Source organism: Orbicella faveolata, unplaced genomic scaffold, assembly GCF_042242905.1.
Source record: "Orbicella faveolata isolate gen_17 unplaced genomic scaffold, um_ofav_v1 contig_15, whole genome shotgun sequence".
NCBI classification, from domain to species: Eukaryota; Metazoa; Cnidaria; class Anthozoa; order Scleractinia; family Merulinidae; genus Orbicella; species Orbicella faveolata.
The window spans coordinates 1,480,001-1,493,204 of record NW_028301542.1 but is presented as its reverse complement, the minus strand read 5'-3'; the positions used below and the strand labels follow the sequence as shown (position 1 = coordinate 1,493,204).

The following is a 13,204-nucleotide window of genomic DNA, read 5'->3' as shown; positions in this document are numbered from 1 at the left end:
TGATATGTTGTATTACAACATAACTGCCATATAACATACTCTCAACAAATATTTGTCTATACACCCAGACTACTATAAATCGTCGGTTGAAAAAGCAAAAGAAATTCATGACCGAAAATTTTACCGTACTTCGCCAGTTCCGTTTTTAGCTGTTTTAATTAGTTTCAGCAAAGTTTCAGGCCGGATTCAGAATACTGAAAGAAGAAAAACAAAAAGCGTAACACGACCTTTAACCCGACAAAGAGAACCAGAAGTACATGATGTCATTTATTGCCCACCTTACTTCCGGTGGTCTGGTAGTTTCGAGTACCGGAAGCTATATCATCTGTATAAACAGAAACACTTCCTTTTTGATGAAGAACTGGGAGTTTTGTTACAGTTCTGCAACCAGTTCTGGAACAGTGCGAGCAGAATGAAGTTAACTGGGCGTGGTTTCAGATATTCTGGATATGTCGCTGAATTTTCCGGGGAATTTTCACAAGCCTGATATTCTTTTGGGAACGGAGTTAAGAGAAAAGATGAAGTCTTACATGGAAATAATTCTTTTTTCCAAGGGACGATTTTTGAAACAATCAACCTTAGTGAAAATAGACATCTTATATTTGTACTGGACAATCGAACTCTTGAGCAAATTGCATAATTCTGAACACAACCGCTGGTAAACTCGGCTCTAGGGAATATGAGGGAATATAAAAGCAAAACAAATTATTGCTACGGTACTTACTAATTCATCAGACTCAAGCCAAAACGTTTAATGGGTCGAAGATACCTCAATTTGACAGCGAATGTAGATCATACATGTTGTATGGTTTTAAGAGGTTTGATAAAAGCATCTTTAACCGAAACCCACATTTTCTAGGTAACAACTGAGAACCCACCGTGCCCAGCTCCCTCCTTTGTAGTTTAGCTGTCTTATTAATCGTAATCGTAATTTTCGCACCAAGCTCGGGCATGCAACTTGCCTTAAGAAATTACAGGAATGGCTGTTATCGTTGCACTGTTTCTGGTTGCTTTAAATATGGCGGGCGGTTACAGCCATTTAAAATATGTAATATTACAACTTATCGGGACTTCAGGCACGCACATGGGGTGACTGAGCTTTTTTGGTTCCCTCTGTGGTCCATTAAGTTCTTCGTCTGCTACAGTTCGGAGATAGTTTGGTTACAGGGTGGACTAATTTGACTTCCTCAAAAATAGCAAATTATATATATATATTGACAGATAATGCGTTTGTATTAGGCTTAACTAATTGAACTAGGAAAATGCAGATGGCGAGATGTAAATCATTGATAATTATCGTTTAGCTAAAAATACTTTCAAGCCTAGTTCAGGATGATATCGATGTATTTATTCTAGATGTGCACAGATACCTGTACTAAAGAGGAAGACTGACGACACGTGGGAAGGGGAACATATTAAAACGGTGTTCCGTTTGGCGTGTTCACGGCAGATTGATGATACAAAGGGCATTCAATCCGCGAGAGCTTGGTACAGGCTACATAATTATAGAAAATAAAAGTCCTTATAAGAGTTCATGATTGATAATACACACAATACCTTAGGCTCCGTTTTTTTTTGCAACTAGAGAATCGCTTATCTTTTAGCCCGGTATAAAAATGTTGTATTAGAAAACGGATAAATTCTATAATAAGTGTTGACTAGACAAAGGGCGGGGTAGAGGACTGACTACAGAGGTATTTCAGATATTTGAATGAGTTTACTTATTTCATTCCTTTTAAAATAATTAAAAATAGATTATCTCAGTCGCTTTCCAAGAAGACCTAATGATACAGTTATATTCTCAGAAAAATTTAAAAAATCGTTTTCAAACTGTTATCAACTGTGTCACCCCATCGGCGGTCTTGCTACATCGCCCAGCAGGGTTCGAAACCAGTTGCTGGTCGAAACACAGAATAGTTAAGCGAAAAAAAGCTACTTTCCTACTTTTTTTGGTTGCGGTACTGATCAAACCTACTCATATGGAGATTAGTGTTTCACAAAATTATATTTTTAGAAATTAATTAATGCTTTATCATGCAAGATAGCCAATCCAGGAAATTTTTTTACATGTTTAATGAGCCGAGCATAAAACCCGACGGGTGCCAAAGCCCACCTCTTTTACTAGGAAAAAACGGATGTTATAAGTCCCTATATAAGTGTCAAAATTTTCCGCTGTCCTTCTATAGGATCGATACCTCGGTTTTTCCACAGAGCGCGCGCCAATGATGATGCTATTTTACACCCTCGTCTTTATATCCCTTGCAAACGCTTGTGTCACTGGTTTGGTCTTCAAGCCCAACTGCACGGTGCAGACATTTTCTTGTCCTTGCGATCAGAGCAGCGGATTTGGAGCAACAGATCTTGGAAAAGTGAGTTTCACTAGTTGCGTGACCGATGGAAGCCATTCCAAAGACGCCTTGTGCTCGAGTGACGACATTAGAGCAAAATGTCACGAAATGCAAGGTTTGTAGCAAGATCATGCGTGATTTTTCGCACAACTCTTGTTCTTCTTCCTTTTTTAATCCTTCTAATAAGTTGCATGAATCCTGTGGGTTTAGTTCTACCTTCTAAATTGCACCTTGGTTCAACCTGTCTCCTCGACTGCTGTCTCTTGTTCGCAAACAAATTTGATTTTCCGCGAAACCTGTTTGCAAGAAAATCGTTGCCCAAACAATCAACAGCTACTTTATGCGGCTATGCAATAACCTATGCAAATGTGATCATCTTCTAATTTCTTGTAGAACGTGGGAAACCAGTTTTTACTCGGTAAATATTGATTTTCAGTTTCGCCAACTGTGGCAATTTCCATGTCGGGTTAAAATGTGAGGATTTAATGAAAGTCGGTGACTTTTGTAATTTTCTTTAACGGATTGGTCTGGAAAAAGTTGCACCTGTCTTCGTAATTAACCCATTTAGCATAAAAATAGAAGATATAAACTTCAGAACGACGAAGATTACCGAAGGGCCACCGAAGATTCCTAAGTTGAACCGAGAACTTCGGATCACTTGAAGGTGTCGGAAGATTAACGACCACTCTCGAAGACTTCGAATCACTGTAATCGGAATGACAGGGTAAATTCCTGGTAACTCCCTGATTTTACCATTAACTCTTTTATTTTCTGTTGTTCTGCAGTAAAACGAGCACATCAGCCTTTTATTGAAAGCTTTGGTCTTCAGGAGAACGACATCGTCTACCTTGGAAGCCAGATCAACCTTACCTGCAAGATGAAAAACGCCCAAGCCGCTATTTTCCTCAAGTCTGGCGTAGCAGTGAGAGAAGGCGGTCGATATAAGTACATACATGTAAAATCTGCGCATAAGCAACTCCACAGTAGTCTTGAAATCACGAATATCACCAAAGATGACGAGGGAAACTACACTTGCTATGCTTATAACAATGGTATTCTGACCTCCGCAAAGTATTCTTTGAAAACAGGTTTGTGACTCTGACTTCGGTAAAATCATTGCTAATTACAATCAGTCGTCTTTTTTCACCTAGATTGTTGGTGAAAATCACAGAAAGAGTTCCCACCTAGCCAGTCTTAATCCAAGTTGTCAGAACTGATCTGCCCCAGACTCTAAAGGCGTCGGCCAAGATAAATCGAGGAAATTGAAAGGGACTGGGTAGAGTACTTTTACCGTTTCTCTCCCCAGTTTTTCTTTTCTTTCTCTTTTAAGCACCGCCCGTTATGCCCTGCACTCTAACAATCTGGATAAGAGCCGCGAGGGGTGGGGCAGGGACTGAGCTTACAAAAGGTCTTCATGTTTATCTACTTTGTCAAAACACTGCAAAAATCTTTGAAGGGAGTAGAAGTACTCAGGCTAATTTAAACTTACATGTAAATAGGTTGGGTGAGTCGCTATGATTCCATTAGCCCAAAAGGGAGTGTGCTTTAGACTCTTCTAACTGATGGTTTTCATTCTTCTCATTACTTGGCTGCTCGACTATTTACTAATATGGTAGGGAGAAATCAGGTATCGATCAAACTTGGCAACTATTATGTTTAATAGTCTTACACATCTCTTTTAGTGCCTTGTCCTGCTGGCTATTTTTGTCCTTTGTTTTCAAACAAAGCGTTATCTTGTGAAGCAGGGACATACAGAGAACAGTCCAGCAACTTGACATACAAATGTACCCCCTGTCCCAAGCCTTTCACCCTGCAAGGAGGATGGAAGACTGGGTCTAAGTCAGTGAGCGATTGTTTCACAGGTGAGGCTTGTAGTTCAAAGTTACTGTTCTGTTGTTAGCGTGCAAGACTGCTGAAGCTATTCTTTTCGGGTTAAAATGTAAGGATTTTTATGACAGTTGGTGACTTGTAATTTTCTTTAACGGATTGGTCTGGAAAAAGTTGCACTTGTCTTCGTAATTAACCCCCTTTAGCATAAAAATGGAAGATATAATATTCAGATCGACGAAGATTACCGAAGGGCCACCGAAGATTCCTAAGTTGAACCGAGAACTTCGGATCACCCGAAGGTGTCGGAAGATTAACGACCACTCTCGAAGATTTCGAATCACTGTAATCGGAATGACAGGGACTGAAAATTCCTGATAACTCCCTGATTTTACCAACAACGACAACAACAAGCTTTATTACCAAATATATATATATATAAAAAAGTTAAACTTTACAATAACTCTTTTATTTCCTGTTGTTCTGCAGTAAAACATGCACGTCAGCCTTTTATTGAAAGCTTTGGTCTTCAGGAGAACGACATCGCCTACTATGGAAGCCAGATCAACCTTACCTGCAAGATAAAAAACGCCCAAGCCGCCATTTTCGTCAAGTCTGGCGTAGCAGTGAGAGAAGGCGGTCGATATAAGTACATACATGTAAACTTTGCGCATAAGCGACTCGACAGTAATCTTGAAATCACGAATATAACCAAAGATGACGAGGGAAACTACACTTGCTATGCTTATAACAAAGGTATTCTGACCTCCGCAAGGTATTCCTTGAAAACAGGTTTGTGACTCTGACTTCGGTAAAGTCATTTCTAATTACAATCAGTCGTTGTCATTTTCCACCTAGATTGTTGGTGAAAATCACAGAAAGGGTTCCCACCTAGCCAATTTTAATCTAAGTTGTCAGAACTGATCTGCCCCAGACTCTAAAGGCGTCGGCCAAAATAAATCGAGGAAATTGTAAGGGACTGGGTAGAGAACTTTTACTGTTTCTCTCTCCAGTTTTTCTTTTCTTTCTCTTTCAAGCACGGCCCGTTATGCCCTGCACTCTAACAACCTGGACAAGAGCCGCGAGGTGTGGGGGAGGAACTGAGCTTAAAAAAAAGTCTTCATGTTTATCTACTTTGTCAAAAAAAACTACAAAAACCTTTGAAGGGAGTAGAAGTACTCCGGCTAATTTTAAACTTACATGTAAATAGGTTGGGTGAGTCGCTATAATGCCAGGAGCCCAAAGGGAGTGAGCTTTAAACTCTTCTAGTTGATGGTTTTCATTCTTCTCATTACTTGGCTGTTCGACTATTTACTAATATGGTAGGGAGAAATCAGGTATCGATCAAACTTGGCAACTATTATGTTAAATAGTCTTACAAATCTCTTTCAGTGCCTTGTCCTGCTGGCTATTTTTGTCCTTTGTTTTCAAACAAAGCGTTACCTTGTGAAGCAGGGACATACAGAGAACAGTCCAGCAACTTGACACAAATGTACCCCCTGTCCCAAGCCTCTCGCCCTGCAAGGAGGACGGAAGACTGGGTCTAAGTCAGTGAGCGATTGTTTCACAAGTGAGGCTTGTAGTTGTTAGCGTGCATGACTGCTGAAGCTATTCTTTTCGAAACTGTAGTTTTAAAACAAAAAGAGAACTTCAAGTACTTCCATATAGTCTAGCGCTATTCTATGCTAGTATTGACTTAAGCTTTCGCTACGTTTCGTAAACTCGGTATACCGCATGCAAGAACCAATCAGAGAATATGTAAGTTTGCTGACGGGCGTTTTCCCGCGCTTGGCACCAGCTGCATGAATGCTTTTACGCGCTTGGTACAAGTTGCAAATTTTCCCGCGCCGGTTGTATGTTGGTTAGTTTCTTCTCGTTTGTCGTCCGGGCTGGCGAGATGAGATTGGTTTATCAGTCGTATGGAAATTACTCCACGCAGCTAGAAAAGAAACGTAGAAATAAAGAAACCTGCCTAGGGCATTCATGTAATAATAAAATAATAACAGCCATCGAAAGTATAATTGTCATCAAAGGGGTCCTGTTTAAGAACAAGGTTGAAAGATTATACAAGTAGTGTAAAAGAATTCTTTTACTTTCTCGCTAACTATGACATTTTTTCTTCCTGTTTTAGGCATTGCGGTGCACCATAACACGAGGAGGGCATCACTGGAGAAATTGTTCCGTTAACTTTGACTTGTTAATTCATTTCACTCATATTACTTAGAACTAGCCCATATACTAGCGTAAATTTTTCGCGGAAATTTAAAGAATGCAGCTGCCTTTCAAACTATTGAATTATAACCAACTTTTAATTTTCCTTATTATTTCGCGTTTTTTAATCCATTAATGAAGGGAAAGTTAGTATAGAAGACGTAAAAGAAACTGAGAGGAAGATCTATAATTATATTCTCAAACTTTACTAAACACTAGTGTACACTTAAAATTATTAATTCAGTAAACCCACTTAAAATAAAATCATTTCCATCCTCTCATTTCTAAAACGAAGTCCGGAGTAGCCTAATTATTTTCTTGTATTTCTGACATAAGGCATGACAAGGTATTTGAAAACAGTAAAAGTCTTCAGATTTTCGCCCGTGCCTCTGAGTAATGACATCAAATACAAAAACTGAAGAACTCTGCAATGGGGGCTTATTACTTTTCTAGCTTCTATTCTTAGTAATCCATCCTTCTATTCCATGTTTTTTTAGGTTCGCTCAAACGAGAGGCTAACTCGATAATCTCGCTGTTCTATTAGCCTCCATGCACAAACTATAGACCATTGTCACCTTTAATTGTTATATATGTATCTTTTTACTTTTATGCTAATATTGTAATTTCAAAACTGTAACTTCAAAATAAAGTACAAGTAAAGAGAAGTTGAAGTTATTGAAATAATTTTAAGTAAAATATCAAAATTTCCAACTTGAATTTCTGGCTCGGGGGAATAATAAGTAAATAAACTGGAAAACGGGTGTCTGGAAAACCCGAATAGCGAATAGCCGCGAATAGCGGACAGCGAATAGTCCCGAATAGCGAATAGCGAGTACGAATAGTGCGAATAGTCTCGAATAGTGCGAATAGTGGCAAATAGCGGCAAATCGTAGCAAATAGGGTACCCAGTATCTCCCAGTCAGCCTCACAGCAAAATAGGATGGGATTTTCTAGCTAAAAAGCGCAGACGCTAATCAGGACAAAAGGTGTTTCTAAACGTAATTTCTTCAGTTCTAACCTCTGCAAAAGCGTAAATACGTCTTTATTAGGTTGTCCTTTTGTTTTCTGTTTTCTTAATGTCGGCGATGGACAGCCCTAGGCTGAGTCCGGAGAAGAAAAACTAATAAATTCTCTGAAATTCTGTTGCTTATTTGGATAATTAATTACCGCAGGATATTAGATCTAATTAAAAAGCGGTGACTGTTGACGACTATTCGTCACTATTCGTCACTTTTCGCGACTGCTCACGACTATTCGCACTATTCGAGACTATATTCGGACTATTCAGGACTATTCGCTATTCGCTCAGTTCGCTATTCGGGTTTCCAGACTCCCCTGGGAAACGCATTGAAAATGAAAAGTAAAATGGTAACTTGTTTGATTTGTTTTTGTTTAGCTTAGCCTCGCGGCCAAGTTAGAATTTTAACGTTTCGGCGAAAACGTAGGGCGCTTTTCATTCGATGAAAAATTCAGGTTTACTGTTGTCAGGTTTACTGTTGTCATGTGTCCAGTGACGAATGAAACAGTAGTTTCCGGAATTTCTAGAAAAGATCTAGAGGACAACCTTCCAAGGAATAACGAAATTTTCGGAAATTTCTTACCACGAATTTCCGTTCCGTTTTAGTCTTCCTGGAATTTTCGGTTGAATGGTTCGCTTTTCGGAAATTCAACAATTTTCTTGGAAATTTCTGTACCATTTGATCCCGTTTCGAAATGTTTGAAATTTTTTTATCGAATGGAAAGCGCTCAACCATTCAACCGAATTCTCTGGAAATTCCGGGGAGAGAGAAATCAAATCGAACAGTAATTCCCTGTAAGAAATTTCCGAAAATTTTGTTATACTTCGCAAGTCCGGACTCAGTCCTAGGCTGAGTCCGGAGAAGAAAAGCTAATAAATTCTCTGAAATTCTGTTGCTTATTTGGATAATTAATTACCGCAGGATATTAGATCTAATTAAAAAGCGGTGACTGTTGACGACTATTCGCACTATTCGAGACTATATTCGGACTATTCGGGACTATTCGCTATTCGCAATTCGCGACTATTAGCTATTCGCTATTCGGGTTTTCCAGACTTCCCTGGAAAACGCATTGAAAATGAAAAGTAAAATAGTAACTTGTTTGATTTGTTTTTGTTTAGCTTAGCCTCGCGGCCAAGTTAGAATTTTAACGTTTCGGCGAAAACGTAGGGCGCTTTTCATTCGATGAAAAATTCAGGTTACTGTTGTCAGGTTTACTGTTGTCATGTGTCCAGTGACGAATGAAACAGTAGTTTCCGGAATTTTCAGAAAAGAGGACAACCTTCCAAGGAATAACGAAATTTTCGGAAATTTCTTACCACGAATTTCCGTTCCGTTTTAGTCTTCCCGGAATTTTCGGTTGAATGGTTCGCTTTTCGGAAATTCAACAATTTTCTTGGAAATTTCTGTACCATTTGATCCCGTTTCGAAATGTTTGAAATTTTTTTATCGAATGGAAAGCGCTCAACCATTCAACCGAATTCTCTGGAAATTCCGGGGAGAGAGAAATCAAATAGAACAGAAATTCCCTGTAAGAAATTGCCGAGAATTTTGTTATACTTCGCAAGGTTTTCCTTTTTCAGGAGAATCCTGAAACCGCTGTTGCAACGCGCAGGCTTGGGGCTAGTGAAAAGCTTGTTGATTTGCATCCGGTCAATTGTCTCCTAATATGCAAAATTTAATTTATTCAAAATTTGCACCACGAGTATCACTTGACCTCCATCCAGCGAGGGTCGCCGAGTTTATGATGACTGGGAAAGCGTTTGTGCATCACCATGTGTTGGACGTAGAGTTAGAATGTTTGAGGAACTCACAAGCTACGAAAGATTAGGAAGTACTTTTCTCTTTGTCTAGAAAATGCTGTTTATATAAAGAGGCAAGCTCGAGGTAAGTAAGCAACGAAATTGCGACCTTCAAACTCTCGGAATCGCCAAAGTTCAATGTAAAACGAGAAGTTTAATTTAGTAGCATGCAAGCATGTAATGTGGATGGTTTCCCTCCTCGTACTGGGCCTGAAATGTTATCTCATACTTGTTGAATTGCTTATAATTAGTTCTTTTGATTGGGTAACTTGTTATGGTGTAGAACGTCTCTACAACATGGCGGCTGTACACTTTACCACTATGCCTTTCGCACTTAACGCAACCAAGTCCAATTTTTGCGAAATTTGTCTCTGCACTTATTACATTGTGCATCCTAGGTTTTAAGATTTTAGAACCTTTCTGTGTTTTATATGAGCCTGCACTAAGAATTAGTGTTTAAATAGTGTTTCTGTTTTTGACGTTTCAGTCGTAAATGTGATCTTGGTGGGGGCGGGGGGGGGAGAAAGATTTTTTGTTTGTTCAATGACCTGTGCAGGCATATTTCTTTTCCTGTTACTTTATAGTTTAGGGGAAAAATATACAGTCTATTAAGTGTTTCCCCTGGGAGGGGACTCCTATATGAAAGGTTGGGGATGGTCATCAGAAAATTTGAATTCTAATCTAAAGGTGACCAAGCTGGGCATGGCTTAATTGAGCTCTATTTTACCCCTAAAAGATACCATTTAAAACAGAATAGTCTTGATTACCAACCACTGTTTGGGAAAGGAACTAGCACTAGTAGACCGGACTTGAGACATTGGCAATAATCAAGTCTTAAAAGGGAAATAGGAGTGTTTGTTATCATTATTTCTCTGAGTGTACACTAAAAGATACTTTGACAGCTAAGAATAGTGGCATCTCGTCCTGAAAACCCTAAGTGAGGTCAAAATCCTTGATTCATTCGAGACGACCAGCATCCCCAACATTTTCATATGCAAGCTCCCTCAGGGGTGTCTCCAAATGAGTGATGACAATGTGCTTTGGTTAAGGTCTCTGTTTCAATCTTAAGTAAATACCCTGGAGTCAGGAACGTGAAAGGAACTCAACTATTGCCTCGTAAAATCCCTGCATGTTGTGGGAGAGGGAGAGGGGGGGTGCAGGGGTAACCAACAAGTGCATTTCCACAAACTAGATAAAATTCTGGCCAATCAACACTTGAAAAGACAATGTCAAGAAAAACAATTGGCTGAATGTTGGATAGCTGTGATAGCTGTGTATTAAAATACCAGTCATTTATTAATTATAAAAATGCTTCTTTCAACAGTTTGTGAATGATTTATGATGATGGAACTGTTTGCAAAGGATTAAGAAAATGCATCTCTGTTTCATTGCAGCAGGTGAATACAGTTTCATCTCTAGTGTTCCAAAACATGTTAGTCTCTTTTAAATTACAGACCATGAAAAGCATAATAGTCAATAGTGGGTCTTTATTTTTAACCTGAGAGTCTAGAGAACCATGCACCAGATAGTCTTCTTCAGAGCATTGTGTGAATTGACCCAAATTAGAAATAAGAGCTGCATATATGAGACCATATATGGAAACCAACTGATGAGGCAGTGGGCTAGCTTTATGCTAGCCTACGAAACAGACCTGTATTAAACTCCATATGTACTCAAGATCTGAGTAGTCTATCAATGTAATTTGTTATAACAGCTCCTTCATTGTAGAGCACTATATTGGCTCCAGCGGAGATCAGCACCTGAACTATGAGAGCATAGATGTACATTAGCTAACTTGACTAATGATTATTATATTAAATGTCTACTGACTGTAATGTCAGTAATCTAGTGTGCTAAGTTTGGTAGTTAAAACCAAGGAACCATTCATCAAGCAAAGATTTTAGAGTACAATTTTTTAATTTATAATAAGTTTCGCCTGCAACAATAATATAGTTAGTGAGCTGCCATAAATTTTCATTTGCTAAGTGTAACATTGTCACCTCCAGTAGTGGGCGAGAAAGGATTGATTTCTTGTTCTTTTTCAAACAGTTTCTGGATGACTGATTTCATTAACAATGGAGCAATATTAACAAAAACATTGGAAAGGACCTTTCCTCTATCAAGCAAATGGTGAGTATGTCTTTAACAAAGTTTTAGTTTCTTTAGTAAAATGTACATATCTCTTAGTATGGGCCTGCTTTCGTGTATGATTTTAAAACGTTTTTCTGGGGACTTCCAGTCCCAAATTGTCCGACTGGAAACTATTTAAACTTATCAAGGGGCCCAGAACCTGTGAAGACCAATCTATTTCCAAAATTTGTGATTCTTAACGTTTTCTGCATTCCTGATATTTCCAATACTAACTTGGCAAATATTGAAGAATGCTTTCATAAATTTTCACTGATTTGCCTTGTAAACTTTCCTGTAAGTGTCATACCAACTGTTAAGAATCAGCTAAATCTGTTATAATCAACACTTCAGTTCTTCAAGATTTTACAACAACTTAGTGATTTTTAGTAATTTCTTTTGTTGATTTAAAGAGATTTTACTGATTTAAGGCTTAATTTCAAATTGTAGTCTTGAGAAGTTAGTAACCTTTTGAACAAGGTGTTAGGTCAGGCTGTGATAAAATAGCTTTATCATGTGGCCGTGTCTGGCAAGGACTGGGAACTACCAAATTGATTACTATCATTGGCAAAGATTATATTGAATTGATATTTTGCCATCTAGACCAGCATCAAGATTGCTCTGCCTTTTACTCTTGCCTTGAGAAAGTTGCAAATAAAAAATAGAAAATCATTTGGCTTGTTTCTGCTAAAAATATTTAATGGAAGAGCCCAAAAGACGAGAAAAAGGTGAATCAAAATTATGAACCAACTTTGGTAAATGTAAGTTTGAGACCTGAATCCAAAAATTAGAGAAATTTTGTTTGTCAAGAAAAGAAGCTAGTCAGAGAAATTGAAAATATACCTGTCTACGAGTTTGATTTTGTTCTGAGCAAAAGTCACAAAATGGTAGGGACTATGAACCGACCACATTAAGCCACTTTCAGCGAATTATTCAATTGAAGTTTTCTTGTTGGGCCATATGATAAACATCTTATTAGCCAAGCTTGGTCGGTCTATATTAGAGAATCTTGACCTCGCTCATGTGTACAGACCTCACCACGTTTGGTCTGTACTCGCGACCTTGGTCATGACTCTCCCATACAGACCTCCTGCTTGGTTAATAAGAACTAAATAAAATTGAGCAGAAAACCTCTAAATATTGTTTCAATTGTTTACGAAATGAAGTGAAGTGCTAGGAATGGATGTTGTTTTATGCATTTTAGAACTTGCAGTTAAAGGACATGAGAAGATTGCCAAAATAGAATGAATTCTAGTCAACAAAGTTGATATTCAGGTTTCTTGTAACTAGTGGAATAATACACTGTAACCATTTGACCTAAAACATCATCTACAGAAAATGCTTTATGACTTACTTTGTTTGTGATTTTTTCCTTCTAGATTCAAAGGCAAACATCAGAAAGGTCAGCAGAGCAACCAAAGAGCAAAGCAAGACAAAGCGAGGCAAAGCAGATTGTAATAAAATGACTTTTGGCAGGAAATTATCCGGGGTTAATGTCATTTCTTTTAAGTAGCCGTGGAAAAATTCGACAAAATTGTCTTGGATAAACAATTCGGGCTTTGAAAGCGAACGAGAAAGAAATGGGGAAAAATACTAAGTCTTTTGAGAGCGATTTTGTCTTCGATAGCAAAAATTTGATCTTTTAAAGCGACCGGGAAAAAAGTCGAAAAAAAAACTAAGTCTTTTGGCGGGAAAATGTTTCTTGGTTAACGATATTGCGCTTTTAAAAGAGACCAAAAAATGTCGGGAAAAAAAACTAAGTCTTTTGGCGGGAAAATTGTCCTTAGAAAAAAAAGTCTGCGCTTTTGAACGGTGTCTGGTTTTGAGTCAAAAATATACTAAGTCTTTTGGCGGGAAAAATCTTGCACTG

The 13,204-nt window shown here is 38.3% G+C and overlaps 1 protein-coding gene and 1 long non-coding RNA gene across 2 annotated transcripts in view; both read left to right on the top strand.

Moving 5' to 3' along the window:
- Positions 1-2,188: 2,188 nt before the first annotated feature.
- On the top strand, positions 2,189-7,051 carry LOC110068991 (obscurin-like). The gene is made up of 6 exons (XM_020776409.2): positions 2,189-2,463; positions 3,134-3,436; positions 4,031-4,210; positions 4,665-4,967; positions 5,568-5,745; positions 6,307-7,051. The coding sequence occupies exons 1-5, from the start codon at positions 2,223-2,225 to the stop codon at positions 5,720-5,722; spliced, it is 1,182 nt and encodes a 393-aa protein (XP_020632068.1). The 5' UTR covers positions 2,189-2,222; the 3' UTR covers positions 5,723-5,745; positions 6,307-7,051.
- A 2,052-nt stretch (positions 7,052-9,103) lies between these two features.
- The window catches only part of LOC110068969 (uncharacterized), a 4,287-nt gene continuing 186 nt past the window's right edge, over positions 9,104-13,204 (top strand). Inside the window, exons 1-4 of the long non-coding RNA XR_002298836.2 lie at positions 9,104-9,292; positions 10,532-10,604; positions 11,257-11,337; positions 12,714-13,204. The exon at positions 12,714-13,204 is cut by the window's right edge and continues 186 nt beyond it. This is a non-coding gene — a long non-coding RNA (uncharacterized LOC110068969). The remainder of the gene's footprint in view (positions 9,293-10,531; positions 10,605-11,256; positions 11,338-12,713) is intronic.